General features: G+C 32.3%; 1 protein-coding gene across 2 annotated transcripts in view; it reads right to left on the reverse strand.

The window, feature by feature from the left end:
• LRP1B (LDL receptor related protein 1B) overlaps positions 1–23,434 on the reverse strand; it is a 1,894,725-nt gene that overhangs the window by 508,127 nt on the left and 1,363,164 nt on the right. For both annotated transcript variants that reach the window (XM_032286208.1, XM_032286207.1), the window contains exons 34-35: positions 18,991–19,116; positions 17,196–17,327 (exon numbers count right to left, since the gene is read on the reverse strand). In XM_032286208.1, coding sequence (XP_032142099.1) covers positions 17,196–17,327; positions 18,991–19,116 — 258 coding nt within the window. The remainder of the gene's footprint in view (positions 1–17,195; positions 17,328–18,990; positions 19,117–23,434) is intronic.

The following is a 23,434-nucleotide window of genomic DNA, read 5'->3' on the forward strand; positions in this document are numbered from 1 at the left end:
TTTGCCTTCATAGTTGTAACTTTTTAGGTATGCATTACATGTAAGTAGAATCTCCATAAAATATATACATATAAATGGAAGTGAATTATGGCAACATGAATAAACCTAGGTTTTCAAAGTTGAAGAAGTTAATCTTCAAAATCCGTTTGATGATCATAATAGCACATAGTGATCCTCCAATTTCCCACCATGGCTTTTGAGATACTTTGAAGTATAATTTTATCTTTAAATTTCATAAAGAATTTTCATTTTATCCTTTGATACTTGAGTCGATGTAAAGAAAAATAGTATTTCAAGACCTTATTTTTCCCCCAAAGATATCAATTACAATGATGACATGGCCCCATGGTTTGAAGTTTCCTCTGAATTACTTGCACATACGCCTAAGACATATTTAAATCCCATTTTGATGAGACAGCATCTCCCTCAATAAAACGAAAATTTGATTTTTCAAGTTTATCAACGAAAAAAGATTCTCTAGTTGGAGAAAAATGTTTAAATCAAGCTGTCCTCGTTATTTTCCCTAAGATTCATTTATCCTTTCTGTAAGATTTTTAAAATTGAAGCTAACACAATTATGGAGGTATCAGAAAAGCTATTACTAAATACAAGAGAAAAAAAATGCCCATGTAGGATATATATACATAGTACAATAGCAGCACGAGGAGAGCTTTGTTATAGATACCAATATTTTTTAGTCTGAATGGAAGAGGATTCTGTCAGTTAAGAACTGTTAACCACTGAATAAATAGAATGCTACTAACTCTAATCCTAAGGAATTATGACAACTTCAAATGCCATTTTTTTTTTTTTTTTTTTTTGACAGAGTCTTACTCTGTTGCCCAGGTTGGAGTGCACGTGTGCAATCTTGGCTCACTGCAAACTTCACCTCCCAGATTCAAGCTATTCTCCTTCCTCAGCCTACTGAGTAGCTGGGATTACAGGCACATGTCAGCAAGGACAGCTAATTTTTGTATTTTTAGTAGAGATAGGGTTTTGCCATGTTGTCCAAGCTGGTCTCAAACTCCTGACCTCAAGTGATCCTCCCACCTTGGCCTCCCAAAGTGCTAGGATGACAGGCATGTGCTACCACACCTAACCAAATTCCACATTGTATATACATATATCTTTATATATGTATTTGTCCCTGAATAACTGTATGTTATAAAAATATATCAAATTATTTTTAAATAGACAACTTTTTCAAATAGTTTGAGATTCACAACCAAATTGAGAGGAAAGTAAAAAGATTTCCCGTATATTACTTGCTTCCATATATGCACAGCCTCTCCCACTATCAAAATCCCAAACTAAAGTTGTATGTTTGTTAAAACTGATAAATCTACATTAACATATCATTATCACCTAAACTCCGTACTTTACAGTAAGGTTCATTCTTGATATTGTACATTCTTTGAGTTTTGACAAACGTATAATGACATGTGTCCACCAATATAATATCCAACAAAGTAGCTTTACTGCCCTAAAACTCCTCTATGCTCTATCTATTAACACCACCCTCCTCCCACCCCCTGGTAAACCACAGATCCTTTTACTGTCTCCATAGTTTTGTATTTTTGAAAATGTCATATACATCAAATCATTCTTTAACTATGATTTTGGAATAGGGTAGTCATAGATACATTTTTCCATTTTAGATCAAATAAATTTCAAAATACTTATAATTGACTTTTGGCTAAATTTGTTATAATTTATTTTTATAGCTACAACGTCAATTACATAATGTCCGTACACTCATTTAATGCATTGCAATAAATTCTACTTCAAAATCCTGTCTGACTTCAGTGGAAAACAATATGATTTATCTCCCTTAAAAATATTATTTAAACTAAGATTTAGTTACTTGATCTCACATTTTCTATACAAATTAAATGGTAATACTGTTTCAGAGGGTTTAGACAATGTCATTGATTTATAGCCTAATAGTAAATGTCAAGGAGTCCACTTCCAGAATGTTGGGTGAGCAGCCTAGTAGACTCAGCCCCCAACATAACTAGTGAGAATTATTTAATTTAAAAAATCTCTAAAACTTGACCTAAGGGCATAAACCAAAAGAAGATAAATTGTTTCAGAAAATCTGCTAAATCTAGGTAAGAACAGTAAGAGTCTGTGGCAGTTAAACCACATACTATTGCTGCTCCCTCTACCACCTCAGTTCAGTTTCATAGAAGCTTCACTATGGACAGGAGTGGCCAAGAAATTGGAGTCCCCTCTGCCCTTAGCTCCCAATAAAAAGTCTCATTAGAAAAAGCAAGACACCAACTTTTCTCATATTCTCCAACTCTAAATTGCAGAGCTTAAACTCCTGTTGAGTATAGAAAGAGCTCAAAAGCTACCTTCCTCCACCCATCCTACACTTGTAGGGGAAAGACTTCCCTATCCAGAGGAGGCCAAGGAAACAAGGGCTTCACTGCCCTTGCCCCACCTTGCTGGTAGGACAGAAGCTTTATGCCAAGAGAGGCAAACCAGAGGCTAACATCCTGCCTAGTGCCAGAGTACTAACTCAAAGATTTTACTCAGAGGTAGAAGCAGTCCATAAGAATGGAGAACCTCAGACCTCCCCCACAGAAAACTGACTTTATTTGAAACAGAGTGTATGTAGTTCAAGTCTAAGTCTGCTATCTAAAACAATGGAGATTTTTGTTTTAAGCAAGTAAGAGTAGCCTGCAGTTTTATGAGAGCAGCAAGCTAAATGGTAGGCCAGCTAACTTGTCAGAGAAAATTGTGGAAAAAGACAGCAAAGAAGAGCCCTTCTGGAGTGAGAAAAAACTTCAAAGACTGGTGTCAAAAACTATCCCTGCCAGAATGTAATTGTATCAGAGTGGAGCAATTAATGTGAAAAGGCATTATCAGCCAGCAAATAGCATATATGCTACCAAATGAAGGAACCTCATAGGCATTAAAATTATACAAAGTATGTTCTCTGACTACAATTAAGTTGAATTATAAATCAATAACAAAAAAAAAAATCTCAGAAATTCAAAAATGTTGGGAAATTCTACAATACATTCCTAAGTGACAATTGGGTCAAAAAAGAAATCACAAGAGAAATTAGAAAATAATTTGAGATGAGTGAAGATGAAGGCTCTATATATCAAAAATTAGGGAATAATGTTCAAGTAATTATTGGAGAAAAAATTGTAGCTGTGGATACCTACATTAAACGAGAAGAACGATCTCAAATCAATAACCTAGTCTTCTTGCTTAAGAACTAGAAAAGAACAGCAAAGAAGCAGAAACAAGGAAATAATAAAGACTAGAATGAAAATTTTAAAAATACAGAGAGGAGACACAACAGAGAATATTAACAAAACCAAAAGTTGGGTCACTGAAAAGATCAACAAATTCAACAAATCTGTAGCTAGACTGACAAAGACAAAAAGAGGAAAAAAATCAAATTACTAAAATTAAGACTGAAATATGTGAGACACCACTACTGATATAGTAGACACAGAAATAAAAAAAAAAAAAAGAATTATAAGGAAATTCCATGAATGACTATATGCCAAAAATTAAGTAACTTAGTTAAAATGAACAAATTTTTCAAAAGACACAGACTATCACAACTAAAACATAACAAAAAATATGAACAGATCCATAACAATGAAAGAAATTGAATTGCAAATCAAAATCTAATCCCCCAAATCCCAAAGACCAGATGACTTCTCTTGATAATTCTAGCAATAATTTGCAGAATTCTCATTCTTCAAAAACACTTCCAATAATCAGATTATGAGGAAACACTTCTTAATTCATTCTATGAGGCCAGAATATGTGTTATCATGATACCAAAGCCAATGATATTATAAAAAACAAAAATCCTGGCCAATATCTTTTGTCAATATAGACACAAAAATCTTCAACAAAATACTAGCAAATGGGATCCAGTGAAATATTAAATAGAATTATCACCATGACCAGATAGCATTTAGTCCATTTGTACTCAAAGCTAGTTAACTTTAACATTTAGAAATACATTAATGTATTACACCATATCAACAAAATAAATGGCAAATGGCATATGATCATCTCAATAAATACAAAAAAACAGGATTTAATAAAATATAACACTCCTTCACGATAAGAATGCTCTACAAATTAGGAATAGAGGGACCTTTCTTAACCTGATAAACGACATCCACAAATAAAAAACAATTAATATCATATATTTAATGGATAACAATTGGATATTTTCCCCTTAAGATCAAAACTAGAATAAGAATAGGACAAGAATTTGTCTTCTAAACATGTCTGTTCAATATAGTACTAAAGGTTCTAAACAAGGCAATTAGGTAAAAAAGAAGTAGAAAGAGAAGAAAGAAGAGGAGAAGCAAAAGGCAACTAAGTTGGAAATGAAGACGTGAACTTTCTGTATTTGCAAATGACAATTTTGTATAGAGAAAATCCTAAGGGATCCACTAAAAATCTATTTAAACTAAAATTCAGCAATGTTGCAGGAAAGAAGATCAATATACAAAAATAAATTGTGCTTCAACACATTTATAATGAACTCCAAAAAGAAAATTAACAAAATTTGGCTATAAATGACATGAAATTTAGAAATACAATTAATGAAAAAAAACATAAAATGTATACTCTGAAAACTGAAAATCATTTCTAAGAGAAATTTTAAAAGGCTCAAATAAATAGAAAGATATCACATTAATATATGGGAATATTTAATATTGTTAAGATTACAAATAGTCCCCAGTTGTTTTCTACTGATTCCTCACAATCCCTATCAAAATGTCTGCAAGTTTACTTACCAAAATTGGCAAGCTAATCCTAAAATTTGTAAGACAATACAAAGACTCAAAATAAACAATACGATCTTGAAAAATGAGAACAAAGTTGAAAGACTCACACTTCCAATGTTAAAGCTAAATATAAAGCTACAGTAATCAAGAAAACTGATACTCATAAAAATAGACATACAGATCAATGAGACAGGATTTAGATAAATAAAGCCTCACATTTACAATCAAATGATTTTCAACAATTTGCCAAGACAATTTTATAGTGGAAAGACTTGTCTTTTATACAAACAATAATGGAATAAGTAGACATCCATATGCAAATCCACATGGATATCCATATGTATAAAGCAAAATTAACTAAAAGTGGATCATAAATCCAAATTTAAAAGCTAAAATATTGCATTTACAAAGAAACATGGAATTAAATCTTAGTATCTTTGGATTAGGCAATGGTTTCTTAGCTATGATACAAATAGCACAAGCAACAAAAGAAACAAATAGCTAAATTATACTTCATCAATATTTAAAACTTTTGTGATTCAAAAGACACCTCTGAAAAGTGAAAAAAACTATAACTTTGCAGAAAACTTTTGCAAATCATGTCTTACAACAGTTTTACCTAGGATGTGTTCAAAATTCTAGCAACTCAATATTAAAAAGACAAAGTAATAAAATAGGCAAAAGGTTTAAATAGCCATTCCTCCATATACATATACAAATGGCTAATAACACATTAAAAAGATATTCAATATCTTTAGGCATCAGGGAAACACAAAGTGAAACCACAATGAGATACCACTTTATATTCATCAGAATGGCTACAGATCATAACAAGTCTTGGAGAAAATGTGGAGACAATGGAACCCTCACACACTGCTGATGTCAATGCAAATATTTCAGCCAGTGTGGAAAACAGCCTGGAAGTTCTCTCAGTGTTTGAACATAAACAGTTCCCATATGACCTGTCAAGTTTACTCCTAGGTATATACCCAAGAGATATAAAAACATATGGCCACACAAAACCTTGAACGTCAATGATCCTAGCAGCTTTAGTTGTAATAGTCAAAAAAGTGGAAATAACTCAAATGTCCATAAAATAATAAATCCATAAATGTCTTATAGCAATAGAATTGAAGATTATTTGGCATAAAAGCAATGAAGTACTGATATATGCTACAAAATAGAACATTATGCTAAGTGAAAGAAGCCAGTCACAAAGGACAACATATCATATGATTTCATTTATATGAAATGTCCAGCGTAGGCTGGTCTGTAGAGACAGAAATTAGGCAGGACACAGTGGCTCACCCCTGTAATCCCAGCACTTTCGGAAGCCAAGGCCAGTGGATCATTTGAGGGCAGGAGTTAGAGACCAGCCTGGCCAACATGGCAAAACCCAGTCTCTACTCAAAATACAAAACAGCCTAGTGTGATTGGCACGCACCTGTATTCCCAGCTACTCAGGTGGCTGAAGCACAATTGCCTGAACCTGGGAGGCAGAGGTTGCAGTGAGCTGAGCTCATGCCACTGAACTACAGTCTGGGTGACACAGTGAGACTCTGTCTCAAAAAGCACATAAATAAATAAAATTTATTTTAAAAAGTGGTTGCCTTGAGGCTGAGGAGTTTGAAAAAATATGAAAGTTACCATTAATAGGCATTGTTTTCTTGATAAAAAATTCTACATTTAGATATTAGTGATGGTTGCACAACTCTCTAAATATACTTAAAAACACTGACTTGTACATATGTAAAATAAATCCCCAAAAAATGTTAAAGAAAATTCTATTTTGAGACATTATCATAAATAATGAAAATTTACACCCAAAACTTGGGAAAAAACCAAATATCTGAAAGTACTGGAAAGGTTAAAAACTTTATGTTAATCTACATGATATAATGTATTCCTAAAACAGTACTTACAAATTGTTAATCATAATATAGGAAAGCGTTCATGTTTGTAAGTAAAAGAAACACAAACAATCATATTAATAATAAAATTTGTTTGTATTTAAAACATAACATAAATACCAAAATATTAATAGTTGCTGTTTTGTAGTAGTATTAGTGATTTTTATTTCTCCTTTCTTTAATGTTTTCTAATTTTGCAAATCTGCTATAAATTTAATTTTTAAAAAATTTAAACAAAATTATTTAACCATAGATAGAAGTTTGCCATCAATAAGTGATTGCTAAACTGATATTTTTCTACTAACTCATTTTAATAATGTTTAATGATGATTGAGCTAATATATGTCTACTCAATTTAAATTGTGACTATTTTGAGTTAATAGGGTTTATATGAACACTGATAATAATTTGAGTATGCAAATATAATCATTAGTGTCCTTTATTATCAGTAAATTAAAATCTGAGCCAGTAAGCTCAAAACATCAGTTGTTTTACTACTAAAATAATATTAAGGGAAAATAATAAAGAAAAAAATATTATAAGGCTACTCTCACATTTTAAATAAGTTATTATCAAGAATCACTAATAAATCTTAGCTTTTATTCTCTATTAATAAGAATAATATGTCATAGGCAATAAAAATAAAGGTTACGAATCCACTTATTCAGGATTTAGATAACTTTTTACTTATATTTAGAACCTTGAATTACTAGATTGAATCATCAGTTTTATCATTATCTCATATATAATTTATAAGCAAAGTAGCAAAATAGAATCCTTCCTATCAGTGTTTGTTTTTTTCCCCCTGAAGAACAGAGCAGATTATACAATACAGCCTACATTTTTCTTCAAACTAAGCAAGTCTAATTCTGATTCTTTTTGCATAGGTTTTAATGACTGTTGACTGAGAAAATAGATTTTTTAATAGACTATAGGTTGTTATTGTTGATACTATTAACAATCAAGTTACATCAAGTCATATTTCTGGTTCCATCTGAGTTTTCTCCTACTTAATTTATATCTAGCTCCCCTAATTGAGTCCTCAGTAAAATTAAGTAATAAATAAATGAGGCAAACTTTAAGACTAATGGAACTAGCTTTATTTGTTTTATTTTCTTTAACATAACCCTTGATAAATTCACTGACACAATGAGTTAGCCACAGTGAGTGATGGGAGACAGCATAGTATCCTAGAAACAGATTTTATAATTGCTCTTGAGTGCCACTGCAAGCATAAAGAACTGGCAACTGTTTCCAAGTACTTTGGAGCCCCTTTTCTGGCCAAGAAACTCTAGAGGGGAATACTTGAGGCAATACTAGAACTCATTCTAAACATAGTTAACACCAGTCAACACTTAGTGCACCTTGGTGACAAAGAACAAAGTCACTACGATAATAATCCTATTGGTGATATACACAAAGGTGTATATGCATATACAAAGGTGTGTATGCACAAACAAAGGTGTATATGCATATACAAAGGTGTGTATACACAATATTCAACTGTATTTCCCAGGCAATGCTAGACAGCTATACGCAATTTCTTGAAAGAGCTTTTATTAAAGAGCTACTGTACTGAAGAATCCTTAAATAAAAGATTTGGCTTACATTACTATATCATGAAGCCTCTTCCAGACACTAGGCAAAAACTGTAAAGAATGCTTGGAATAAGTTTCTGGCTTTTGTTGAAGGACTCTTCTAGAATGGTAGCCAAAAGCAAAATGGCAAACTAATGACATGAAAAGCTGGGTACTAATGAATGAGATGCTCAAGATAGCAAGGAGTAGCCTAAAGAAAAGGACCGTGAGGTTTGCTACTGCCAACCAGGATAGCAGATCTAAACCAAAAGAACACACCAGAATTGCCTAAAATAATCTTAGATTTTGTCCTGGTATAGGTTTCTTGACTTATCATTTGTATTTGGGGATGGATAACACTTTGTTGTGGAAAAGGAACAGGACACTAAACTTGCAGAGGGCATTGTTTAGCAGCATCCTTGGCCTTTATCCAATGGTACAATGTGACAACTAACAATGTTTCCAGATATTGTAAAGTGTACTTTGGGGTGCACAACTTTTCCCAGTTAATAAACAATCATAGATCAACTAAGTCAAATTCTCAGAATAAGACTACCCTGCTCCCGAGCCTGGCCTTCTGAATCTCACACATTGAATGGTTAGATATTTCTGACCCTTCACCTTACATTGCATTTTTAAAATCTGTTGTTGCTGTTAAACACCCATCCTGGTTGAGTGCAGTGGCTCTCATGCCTGTAATTCCAGCACTTTGGGAGGCCAAGGCAGGTGGATCACCTGAGGTCAGGAGTTCGTGACCAACCTGGCCAATATGGCAAAACCCTGTCTCTATTAAAAATACCAAAGATTAGCCAGGTGTGGTGGCAGGGGCCTGAAATCCCAGACACTCAGGAGACTGAGGTAGGAGAAATGCTTGAACCCAGGAGGTGGAGGTCGCAGTAACCGAGACATTGACTAAAAAAAAAAGAAAAAAAAAAGCCACCTGTCCTTTCTTGGATACTTGTGGACTCTTTCCTTACTCAACTTACTCCAGAATGGTGGTGTGGAGAAAGCAAATGATGAAAAAATATATTCAAATCCCAGCTTTGTCTTATTTTACTTGTGAAACATTTGGCAGTTTATTTAAGCTTTGTCTTTAATTTCTGCCTAAGGGACTCCTCCAGTCAGCTACAGCCTACTATTAACTGGAGGTGAAATGAGGATCAAGACAATGACCGTAATGTGTCACATTAATAATTCATTCTCACATGGTTTAAGCCAGAATATAGAAGCTGTCCATATAGGAACATCACTGATATTTCAAATCTGCCATCAGAATTTGCCCTTTAGAAAATAATGTGTGGGAATAATATACATACAAAGTCTATAATATTGTGATAGGCAGCCCCTACCTCTTCCTCTACTTATTCCTACCATCTGGTATTCACTCTTTTTTCTAGTCCCATTCCCTGAGTGTAGGCTGGATTTAATTAGTAGCTTCTAATAAATAGAATATACCAAAAGTAATGGGATGCCATTTCTGAGATTGGGTGACAAGAGGTCTGACTTCCATTTTGTGAGTGCCTTCTCTCACTCTCTTATTCACTAGCTCTAAGAGAAACTGGTGGTCATACAGTGAACTTCCCTGTAGAAAGGCCCACATGACAAAGAACTGAGATGAAAAATTAGTAGAGAGCTATGGTCTTCTATCCTATAACGTGCAAGGGACAGAATCCTGCCAACAGCCCCATGAGTGAGCTTAGATGTAAATCCTCCCTAACTGAGCCTTCTGATGAGACCACATCTCTGTGTAACACTTTGATTGCAGTTTCATAAGAAACTCTGAAGCAGAAGACACAGCAAGCTGACCTATAGAAACTATGAGATTATAAGCATTGTTTTGTCTTACCAAGTTTCCGTAATTTGTTACGCAGTAATAGATAACTAATGTAAACATAGTAGAATAAATGATTTTTTCTTTCTTCTTTTCCTCCTCTGTTCTATGAAAATGATAATGATAAGTATGATGATGATGATGGTGATGATGATGATGTACTCCCTTAACTATCCTCTCAGATGAGACTGTGCCGTGAGTCTTCTGCCCCTCAACCTAGCAGGGGCAATCCTATATTGACCATATTATCATGATTCCCTTAAACCCTGAGTCCTGATATGACCTATCAATTATCTTTCCCAATCATAATTGCAATAAGATTAAAATATTTATTATGAATTTATTAGGAATCAGATGTGGATTATTTCACATTGGTTCTCCAATTCATGTTTGATGTCAATCTCAGGAGCAAAAACCCAAAATAATCCTCAACGCAGAAGTTAATCTGGGCATCTCAAAGCAACCATGTCTTTCCTACACCCATATCTCATTCTAAATTCCAGTTTAACATTAAAATTAAGATATCACCTTCCTCAAAAGATTATTTTGATAAAGTAAATGACATAAATACACAAAGTTTCCTAAACTTACTCCTGTGATATAATAATTGTGCAACGATATTAAGGGTTTCTTGTTATTTTAATTTCTTCCTCTTCCAACCCCTCAGGTTTCCAATCCTCTTATGGGTGTTTAATTCCATTTCTGGGCTTTTTCCATTTCTGTCAGTCCCTATTCTAAGAATACTAAGAAATTCATAGAAACAATTGGTTCTTTTTTTCACCTTCAAGTTTCAACCACTTACTACTTGTTGCTTTTAGATAAAAATAAGGCCAAATAATAAAATAAAATTAAAGATCCATTGCTTATTAGTAGTTCATAAACAAATTAAAAATTTTTCTTTTTTCTTTTTTAACTAGAAGATTGCCTACTTGATTAAAAACTAATGGTCAAAAATTTCAGAAGCTAAATCACAGCTGTTTAAAAAAAATGGTATCAAAAAGACAAATGGATTAATATATATTCAGTTATCTAAAAATGGGAAGAAAAGCACTTTTACAAGTTTAAGATTATAGTAAAAGATAATAAAGCTACCAACATACCTAAGCTAAAAGAGATCTCACATCATTTAATCTGTCAGCATAACCACGGATGGGTTTCTGGAAATAAACAGGTACCAATCTATCCTCTAAGGCTCAGAGTATGGAGTGATCTGAAAAATGCAAAAAAGCTTGACCTACCTATAAAAATACTTTTTTTCACATATCTTTAGAGGTGCTTTAGCTGGATGTTAGCCATGGGTTAAGACACTGTGATCTGCTCAAACACATATAATTTAAAAACTTATCAATCTCTTAGCAGCTACTAATAATTTACTGTGAATTGAAGTAACCAGGCCTTTTAAAAATAGGTTTCTCAGCAACTCCATTTTGATAAAAAAGAGTGGGGATAAAGAATGGTACATTCAAAGGCGAATGTACCATTGCTGAGGAGAGGCCTCAGAAACTAAAAGGAAATATGGTAGCATAGAGTAACTCAGGCAGGGAAAAAGAAAGGTTTCCCAATGCAGACTTGATGTGCTTCATGTGAATCAATCTAAAGTTGGTATCAGGATCTTTCCCTTTCCTGAGGAGTGCTGAGTGCCTGAAGTTTCATGAGACTTGCCTAAGAGATTCTTCTAATAATATGGAAAATAATATAGACCCCAAATAAATTGACCAAAGCTTTAATTTTAGTAGGTGATCATGGTGCATCTTCTGAAGCTTTTAATTTCAGGTAACATACTGATAAATTCAGATGTCTAATAGAAGCCTGTTTATATATGCTTTGAGTTTGGAAATTATCTAAAAAGGATCTGTGAGATATCTCCATTAGTTAACCTAAAATGCCTTATGTTATATATATTTATGGTTTTTATATTTCAGGTAGTATTGACAAGTTTTTATTTTCTTGTGATATTATTTTACATCTTGAACAATTTACTGAATTGACTATAAATCCATACAAATTGTTCACATGATTTAAAAATATAATATTGAAGAAAGTTTGAAATGACAACACAAAATAGGTTTAGCTGACTGTCCCAAGAACAAAAAGAAATTGAAGCAGCTCTAGCAATTCACTTTGTAGCCAAGAAAATGGTTTTCATAAAATTGAAAAAATGTCCCAAAGCAACAATATTGTATTTCTTAAACTATTGCTGTTACTGACACAAAAAGAATTCTTTCTATAATTCTTCTATGGCCTTGGTTGGTGACAAAGTGGTTACTAGAAAAATTTTGTAAATAGTTTTTTTACAAGCTTCCAGGCATAGAAAATAAAAAAAGAGAGAAACTCACCTGAGTGTCACTAGCTTCCATTATCAAATGGGTTTAAAAATTACATAATTCAGTATATAAATCAAAATAATACACGATCTTCCACTAGCATCAATTTGCAGAAGTGGAATATAGTGTTATCAAGTAATGCCAACAATAATCGAAATAAACTTTTGTTTCAGTGGTTACAAATGCAAGACACAGTAGAAAGAATTGGGAGTAGGATACTCCATTGGTATATGACTCCTTGATCTCTTTGAGTTCCAGTGTCATGTAACAAGAGTGAGTGCTACAAATGGTATCAAATGCTCCTTCTAGTTCTACATTTCAAAGATAAATGTGAATGTTGTAGAACTATTAAGAAGGGGATTCTTTCATAAAAGTACATGACATTCACTTTGTAAATGTGGTAATAATATTTTGTCACATGTATTCCTTCAGTTTTTTTTAATATGTTTTAATTTTTAGAGTTCTAGGTTCACAACAAAATTTATCAGAAAATACAGAGACTTCCCATATATTCCTTCCCCCCATACACAAACAGCCACTATCAACACCTCATTCTAGAGTGAACATCTGTGACAGGTGAATCCAAGCCAACACAGCCATAGTTTATATTAGGGTCTATAGTTAACGTTAGGGTTCACTCTTAGTATTGTACATTCTGTGGATTTAGACAAGTGTATACTGACATGTTCCTTCACTGCTTTTATCATCTTAACCAGACTACTATGTGATGGTGTAAAAAAGTATTAAAATATTTCCTATAGTGAGTGTGAGACAATGACATCCAAATAATACCTTTATTCTTTATCTTTTTCTTTTAATAGAAACAGGGTCTCACTATATTGCCCAAGCTAGCCTCAAACTCCCACCCTCCAGTGATCTTCCCACCTCGGCCTCCCAAATTGCCAGGGTTACAGGTATGAGCCATTGCAGCTGGGCCCTTGTTTACCTTTATCTTTCACAGCATCTTAGCTGTGAAGTTCTATACCTGGTAGATATTAATAGTAATCAACAGTTGTTGCATCGTTGAATTGGATGACCCAAATTTAAATAAATAAAAGAGATAAAAGATGAAAAAAGAATTTAAGTTTGAAGTTTTTCAGATGAAAATTTATTATCTGAGTAGAATGTCCTCTTCAAGTAGCTTCCTATAGTTTCATTATTAAGGAAAAGTCATAAATATCCCAAAGGGAGGGAGGACTGAATATTGAATAGAGCATTACTTACTGAAGACCACTTAACTAAGTGGAGTAACTTTGTTTTGAAGGCTTTTTTCCTAACTAAAATACATCTGTTAAAGCATCAAATGCAGTATTCATTTATGAAGAGGAATATCACCCAGTAGGAAGGGATTTTCAAAGCTCAATAATTTTTTTTCCCCACTGGAATGGGACTTTTCCAATGAAGAGATAAAAATGCTTTGCATATTTTAAATCTAGCCACAGGGTCTTTTTTCTTCTGTGGAGAGTATCCAGAATTGCTTCATCTGGCAGAAAAAAAAAATTCATACATTGCAGAAAGCTTTAATTTATTAGAACCAAACCCAGAAAGACTCATATCTGTTAATTCTTATGAAATGCACAGGTTTTAACAATACATTCATTCTGTAATATCATGGTAATAAAATCATATTAATAAATTATGATACTTGTAATTTGCAAATGATTCTCTCCCGCTTCATCTCCTTAGTATGATTGGAGCTGTTTGTTTAGAGTAAGAGGCAACTGTGTCCTTCTATTTTGTCATTATAATTTTCACCCTAAAGTAGGGATTATGTCCCTGGGGTAAATGTCATTAATTGAAGAAGAGGAAATAAAATATCTGAAAAATGAATTAATAGAGAAAGAACCTATAATCGGGTGAAATATAATGGCCATGTTAAAGAAAAAGATAAATAATTAGAGACTGACACAACGAAAAATGTTTGTTTTCTCTCTTTGTCTGAGGAATAACCCAGCTTTTTTTTCCTTTCTCTCTTTCTGTAACTTCCCTCCACAAAGTACCAGAGCTTGTATATAATCTATATAATGATATTATAAATCATACTGCTGACACTTATTCTGATCCTAATATATTTTCATAAAACACAATTAATAAAGGATGACACTGTAAAGTAGATGACGGCAACAAAAGTTATGCACAAAGGGAGTAGAAAGTTCCTGATAGCACCACCACAATCATCACCTTCATTAGTGTTTCAGCTAGTTCAGTCTAAGCACTGGAGGCTAGCCTCCTAGATTTACATTTAATGATTGTAAATAGTTGCTGAAATCTAATCTTTAAGTATCAGCTCTACAGACTGATGATGATGATAAGGCTCATCCTCAAAAGTAGATTTATTAACCTATGTTTATTGCCACAGAGTAGTGAAGAAACACCTTCAGATAACTGAATAGAAAATACAATAGCAGTCGAGAGAACAGTAAAACAAAATCCTAGCTAATTAGAAATTTAAATGTAGCTTCCAGGACATCTTTGTAAATGTGTGTGTGTATACACACACACACACACATACATATATGTATAACATATGATAATTTCTACAATATTTTACTTCCCACTTATTTGATACTTTTGTTACCATTTTTTGGGCACCAATATATATCAGGTACTTTGTTAAACATTTGTTTATATCAATATAAACATGGCCACACCACAAAAGTAAGAAAATAGACTCTCAGAAAAAGTTGGTAACTTACCCACAGTCACAAAGCTAGTAGGTGGCTGAGCTGGCATTAGAACCTAGGCTGTCTGTGGCTAAACTCTGGTTTCTTCCAACTATGTTTCACTGGCCTGTAGATCTCTAAACTTCTTTGTTTTAAAGAAAGTTTTGCACTGCTATATTCTGAGTAACAGTAGGTATTTTAATAGATTCTTGAACATTCTACCTACATGTCTATTCCATATGCTTATATCCTTTTACATTTAGGAGAAGAAATAGCTTTTCTCAAAATAAATTTTCTCCAGGAAATAAAAATATGGTAGACAAAACTATATGTGAAGAACATAAAGTTTTAACTATAACAGGTAACTTTCTTCTCCTTAGGAAAAGTGAGTTTGAAATAATTTTATGATATTAACAATTACTAAGCATTTTGAAACAGAAAGTCTTATTCTCTGCAAATAAAAATATTCTCCATCATAGTAAATGTTATTAAACTTAACCACTTAAGGGCCAATATAAACCTAGGAGAGTGAATTTAACTCATTCAAATTATCCATTTACCTTAAAAAGCAAAAGGTTTACTAATGATCATAACAAGACATTTAGACCATATTGTTTATATTAATACTTTTTCCTCATGGAAAGTTATCAAATATTTTCAAAAATCATTATGGAGTCTTCAAAATAATTGAATATAAGCTCCAGCTAAAACAAAGATTTATGTGCCTAGTAAAAATATGTGCATGTACTGTATACATAAAATGTTTCAGAAGTTCAAGTTTTCTTAGTTTTGCATTTAATAAATCCTATATGATAAAATTCTAAAGAATAAAATGTATGTACATAAGAGACAAGATACATTTTGCATTGTAGGAGTAATTAGCCTTCCACCAATAATGAGATTTGACTGAAGTTTGATCAAAAACAATGAGATTTTGGCAAAATTAACATACTGCTTAATAAAATGTGTTGTACATTTTTGTATTTCCTTTTGGGAAAGGTGATTTTTTTCATGTAGAAAATTTGCTTCTATCCAATTCCAAACATTTGGTGCAAAATATCTACTTAAGAAAAGTTATTCTTGAACCATTCGTGAAGATCCCCAATAATTAATTAACTTGTAGCCAAGAATTTTATTAATACACGATTAAACAAAATTTGTTAGAGCTGGGGAAAAATAAACAACTACCAGAAGCCCACATGCTGATGCAAGATTACAAAGATTTTTTTAAGACAGCAAATCAAAAAGTTATTTGTTTTTTAACATTAGATAAAATTAAGTCTATACACATATAAAAACACTGTGAACATGCATTTATATGTTCAACACTGAAACAGTAATTCAGGACACATATGATTTAGTATTTATTTTTATAAGTTTAAGCCCTCAAATGGAAGATAATAAATCTGAATGTTAATGTGAATACAAAATATTTATGATATGTCAGAATTTAGCAATTAGCACAAAAAAAACTTGTTTACTTCAGTAAATTCAATAGTGTCTACCATTAATTTCCAATTATTTATTCATATTAGCCACAGCAAAAGGTTAGTGTCCACTTTGCTTCCTTTTGCTTCCTTTCACTGTTTGCTAAAATATAAGAAGGTGAAGTAAAACCTGACCCCAAATGATACATACTATATTCAAAAATAATTTTCAATGGTTTAGCATGTATAATTGTTTCTATTATTTGGATTTCATTTGCCACTGCTTGCATTAGAATAGAAAATCACATCCTGATATATTTTAAATAAGATTATATTTTAGTATATAATAGATCATAATGATTTACATATCTTTATATTTATAACTAGATAAAAGTAAAGTGTCCGAATAAAGAAGGGAAATAAAAATAAGCAATCAAGTGCCAATCATGGTATGTTGAATCGCAATTGCAATTCAAATTCTATACTTTAGAACAGTTTTACTTGATTTTTTTCACACATTATATATTTAGAACAATTTATGATTGGCTTTAAAAATTTATCTATTTGCTGCTTTCTTATTTTTTATCTTGACTATTAAAGTACAGAGGAAAAGGCTATATTTCCATCATATTTAACAAATCAAGTGAATACATTAAACATAAATTATGAATAAAAAGCTGTTTACCTGCATGGAAGTCTATTCCCACAGCAAATGAAGTTCCTGATATAGGCATCAAAGCATCCATTTTGTCACTTGGTTCAAGAGATATTCCCCTGATTCCTTCATGAACAGAGTACATAAGAAATGATTCTACACCTAAATTTAGGGCAGGGGATAAGTGGGGGAAGGGAAGCCAATAATGAATATTTAAGATAAAAAATAATTTCATCTGTATTATTTTTAATAATCTTAATTTATGTTAATAAGTGTATTCCTAGCCTTTTAAAATATTATTATACATTACAATTCCTGATTTATTTCATTTAAATAAGATTATATTTTAGTATATAATAGATCATAATGATTTAGGTAGGTAGATTTATAGTTCTCAAGCTTGATTATGCATCAGATTGGTTAAAATCAGAATTTTTAAAAATAAATTAGTGGCCTCCATCCCAGGGCCTGATTATTTAAATTTCTAAAAAGCTCCCAGTTGGTGATGACGATGATGGCACAGGCCCCAAACTTTCATAAGCACTGAGTTGGATGATTCTTGGAAGCCTAAATCACCTCACAACCAAAATGTACTCCCTCTTCTTTAAAATCCAAATATCTCTTTGCTTATATATAATAATAAACCTGATTTAAGATAACTATATCACTGATATTTTAATAGACATTCAGATTTCTTAAATTAAGAAATGTATGAAGGTAGTCTTCATAAATCCTTGTCATACTAAGAATACATCAATGGCTTAATTAGCTATAATATCTTACTTCTCTGGTACCAAAGGCCTGTCCTAAAATAGGCACATAAATATTAAGCTAACTACCAGAAGTACACATGCTAATGCTTACACATTTTTCCAATATATTATAAAATATATATACATATTTTTTTTCTTATTAAAACTAGAATGCCTAGATTTAAATCTGCTTCTGCTACTTTCTAGCCATGTAACCTGAGTAAGTTGCTTAATTTCTCTGTGCCTCAGCTTCCTCACTTCTCAAATGGGGATAATAAGAGATCTACCTCAAGAGGTTATGAGGATTAAGTGAATTAATATGTTTAAGGTGCTTAGAACAGTGTCATGCACATAATAAGTATCATATAACATTGGATTTAAAATCAAATAATTGATAATACTAACATATATATGTGTGTGTATATATATTTCTCAAATAAGATTGATATATATAATATATATCATATAAAATCAGATAAATGATAAGACTAACATATGTATATATATTTCTCAAATAAGATTGGAGCATTTTAAAGATAAAATTAAACTATGATCATTAGATATAAAAGATCATTCTAGGACCAAAGGTCTTTGGGACTAATAGAACTAGAGACTGCAAAACAAGAAAGAGGGAGACAAATCACTTAGATACCAGTTCTCTTACAGAGAATGTGAGACCTCACATTTTCTCTGGTGCTTTCTCTAAAGTAAACATTACTTAGTTCAAATTCTACATTAATTCCAGCTCAGTCAAGAACTGCTTTTTACTATAACTTTTGTCTATTCAAGTTGAAGGTAGCTTCTACTAGATTTGGTTAAAGTTTTGATAATAAAGTGCAGTGACTAAAATTACTAAAAAATTAGAATCTCTCATAAGGCAGAAAATGATATTTTAAGTATTTCAAATACATTAAAATCTTACATACATGAGACGAAACAGTATATCATTTTCTAACAACTAGTTAATATTTTTTTCTAATATCTAACTGATTTTGGTTGCCTAAAATCTGCATGGTATGTAATGATGAATGAAGTAAATGAACAAGAGGTAAGGTTTTTTTATGAACTCATACCTTGACATGACATGCGGTTCTTTTGGAGATAATATCCCACTGTACACATACAAGTCCTTGTAGTTTCGGATGTTGGTAAACAAAGTTGAGAGCATCCACCATTATTTAGTTGGCAGGAATTGCTACCTGCATAAAATAAAAACAAACAAAATTATTTTATGCAATTATAAAAAATAAAGTTTTATTTAATATCAATAATTTGACAAATATGTATGCTATTGATTTCTAAATGCAGCTGTTTCATATTGGTTAGGATTGCATTTTATTCTCTTGAATAATTTAAAGTAAGAAATTATGGTTGAATTTTGCCCTTTCAGAAAAGTCAGCAGAGATACATGAGAAGATTAATAGTTACAGAAGAGCAAGAGGAAACTGGTTTGTCATAAATATTGTCATAGACCTTTGTAATATTTTGAGATCAGAGAAACCAAAATCTTTTGCTCTTTTGATTTTTAAAGTTAAATTCAACTCTACAATTATTTCCTTTGCAAGAATATTTTATCCATATGTGTCAAATAAATAGCTGTTAAATTATTATTAACCACTAAAACATTATGCCTCTAAAAGAAAGAAGGTATGTGTGTATATATGTATTCAAATAATTTTTTAAAGCAAGGAGATAAATTTTCCCATTCATAGGAACATAATTCTCCAAAAATATATGAAAAACACAGCCATAAGAGTCATCTAATTAATTGGCATGTTAATTCCTCTTACTTCTGTACAGTAACAATGACAAATATTAGTCAGGTAATCACAGGTAGACATTCTAGAAACCCTACTAAAAATGTCTCATTGAATTTACTAGGCCCAATGTGCTAATTAATGCCGGTACTGTGAAGTTAAGTAATTTACAATCTTACTCGGAAAGTTCATTAAATATCTCATTTTTACAACACTTTTATTATTCTAGAGCATGCAATGCCATTTACTGGATGTTCAAGCACTGATATGAAGTGCAATAAATCCAGTGAGAATTACAAAGCATGATGAAAGCTCTATATCAATAGTTCTCCGTGGAAATTTCAAAATACCAATGCAGCTCATTATTTCTTGTCTTCTGAATTCAAGATAGTCTGATGGGATTTAATTGTTCAATCGAAACTGCCATGAGTTCTGTCATTTTTGAGGTGTGAAATACCCTCAACTTGGATGATTTCTCAGCAGGAGATCTACCACATTCTCTGCTCATGTCCTGTAGCCATCAGTTTGGCCATTGCTGAAGTCCATTTTATGTATGGCCATATACCGGCCCTGAAGGTTTTAAATGATTATGTTTATCTTATATAAACTGATAAAAATTAACTGATTCATTCCCACATTTTTTCCAAGCTGACTTACATATTAAAATGAAATTTCATTTCTATCATTTTCAAATAATGAAACAATTATATTTATAGATTTATAATAATTTTTTTTAAACAGAATCTCACTCTGTCCCCCAGGCTGGGGTACAGCGGCATAATCTCAGCTCACTGCAACCTCCACCTCCTGGGTTCAAGAGATTCTCCTGCCTCAGCCTCCCAGGTAGCTGGGATTTCAGGTTCCTGCCCCCATGCTCAGCTAATATTTGTATTTTTTAGTAGAGGAGGGGTTTCACCATGTTGGCCAGGCTGGTATCGAACACCTGACCTCCAGTGATCTGCCTGCCTCAGCCTCCCAAAGTGCTGGGATTACAGGCATGAGTCACCATGCCCAGCCTAAATTTATAATAATTCTATACTGACCATATACAGAAGTAGAAAGCATGGATATATTAATGTAGTGCCAATCTTTTAGAGAGACGTATGTAGATGCAGATGTATTTAAACTGCCAAGACTGAAAGGCTCTGGAGAGACGGGCAGGTGATACTTAATTATAAAGCTTGAAAGAACAACACTTGGAGAGAAAGAGAAGTAGGGAATTGAAGAGGCGAGGTGCAGTGGCTCGTGCCTGTAATCTCAGCACTTTGGGATGCCAAGGCAGGCAGATCTGAGGCCAGGAGTTCTGAGACCAGCCTGTCTTGAAACCCCATCTCTACTAAAAATGCAAAAATTAGCCAAGCGTAGTGGCGTACACCTGTGATCCCAGCTACTCAGGAGGCTGAGGCATGAGAATCACTTGAACCCTGGAGGCAAAGGTCGCAGCAATTATACCACTGCACTACATACAGCCTGTGGGACAGAGCGAGACTGTCTCAAAAAAAAAAAAAAAAAAGTAAAGAGAAATAGCTTAGGAAGGAGAATGAAGTTGTAAAAATAAGAGAATTTGAGCTTTGATAATAGAAAAAATATATGGAAAAAAGGAGCTTCTGGGGTTGTATATTTTTAATATAATTGCAAAAATAGCCATATATAAATATTACATATATTTCAGACAAATGTTCAGATATATAGAGAACTATATTTTTGATAAATAATAAAAGTGATATATTTCAACAATTACATTATACACTAACATTGACTAAATGTATGTCATATAAGGATATATGACATATATTTCATATATCCTTTGTTTAGTCTCTAAGAAGAAATTAACAGTGAAGGAGAGAAAAAGTGAAAAAATTGTGAAATAAATTCTTATTTACAATAAGGTTCTTTTTTCTGCTAAATATAAAGTAGAAAATATAGTGAAATTTAAAAGTAATAATTTATGTGGAATACTTATGTTTTACGTTTAAATTTATGTTATCTATCAAATTATAAATACTAGCATGGCTGAATATTTTATAATAATAGTGATGTTGAAACCTCAAGTCCCAAATCTCTCTAGTGGAGCTAGAAAGTCCACTTGACTAACAAGAAGTCTAAACTCTCCAATGATCTATGTCAAAAATTATATATGAAGTCACTAATCATACTTTGAAATCCAAATAGGTAATAATGTTAACACCTTAAAGAGTCCTAAATTGGTCATATTTCATACTAATGAAGCTTTTAAGCTACTTACAGTAATTCTGTTAATGGGATTGTTTTTAATACCGATGCTTTTATCGGTATATTCTTCTAGTAAAAATGGTATTTTCACTGCTTCAATTTTAAGCTTAGTCATATTATACCATTGATTTCTAAGTGCTAGAGGTCCTTGTCTGTTTGGCAATACTTTCACAAAGCATAGAACAACCAATTATGCCTACAGAATCAAATCTTTAAAAGATGAGGAAAATCTTGTTAAGAGTAAAGTGTGCTGAGGGTCATATACTAATTGTTTCCTCCTAGAAACTTCACTGGAATTATATCTACAAATCTGACATATTAATTTACAGCTTCAAACAAAGCATATGCTTGTTCACAGTTTTTTTTTCCCCATTTATTTATTTTATTGCATTTTAGGTTTTGGGGTACATGTGAAAAACATGCAAGATTGTTGCATAGGTACACATGTGGCAGTGTGATTTGCTGCCTTCCCCCCCATCATTTTTAAAAAGTGTATAATTTTTTCTCAAATGCTTTGTTTGGAAATTCTGTCTCTCTCACCCACCCTCCCTCTTGTTCTTATATTTACTAATATTATGTTTTCAGACACAATCTCATATGTATGTGTTATGCACTAAGATTTATAATAGTGCTGTGATTTTTTACACACAATTATATTGTACTGAAAATCTGAAAAAAGTCTCAATGTTTTATTTACTGAGTACCAGTATTTTATTCTCAATTACATTATCTATTACCCTTGACTTAAATGTCAGTACAATAATTTATTTTCATATAGAAAAAGTTTCATTGCTGAATTACTAGTGAAAATGCCCCTGTTTATTATTATAGACATAACCCAAAAAATTCATAGAACAAATAGATTTGTATGTAACCATTTGGGTATTATATACATTCTCGGATTACACGTGTATGTATATGTATGTATATACATTATCTTGGGTGCATATACATTCTGTATATATAAATGTACAAATATTTATTAATTCTCAACAATAAAAGGAACCTAATACTTTAGATAAATGTTTAAAGCAATACTTTTCTTCTAAAATTATTAAATTTTTTCATGAATAAGAAATCTGTTTTCCTCTACCTGGGGCAAGTGAAGATTCCAAACTAATGTGACCCTTTGCCTGTACAGGGAAGGCAAACCCTAATCTGATCTCCATCTTATCTCCTGCGGTGCAGGCAGGGCTGTCAACTGGAATGTCCAATAAATTCTGCTTGCTAGATTGTTTCACCTGTCTTCAGAAATAGCGATACTCTTGGTTCTCTATGACTACTCCCCCTACTCTTCTCTGCTTTGCTGAACATACCCCAAATCCTTCAGATGAAAAACCCTTTCTTAGTGTTCAAAATCATTCTGGAAATCTTTTCCTAAGAAAAGTATGTGAAGTTAAGGATTTTCATGGAAGAGATTAACATATGAAAGTAGAGTACAGAAAAAGACTTTTTTTCTTATTTTTTAGAAAGAGAATTCTGCTAATGTCATGGAGTATGAAGTGAAAGGTAAGAAAGGACTAGCAGG

This window comes from Sapajus apella, unplaced genomic scaffold (genome assembly GCF_009761245.1).
Source record: "Sapajus apella isolate SASKATOON/1434 unplaced genomic scaffold, GSC_monkey_1.0 scaffold18, whole genome shotgun sequence".
Classification (NCBI taxonomy): domain Eukaryota; kingdom Metazoa; phylum Chordata; class Mammalia; order Primates; family Cebidae; genus Sapajus; species Sapajus apella.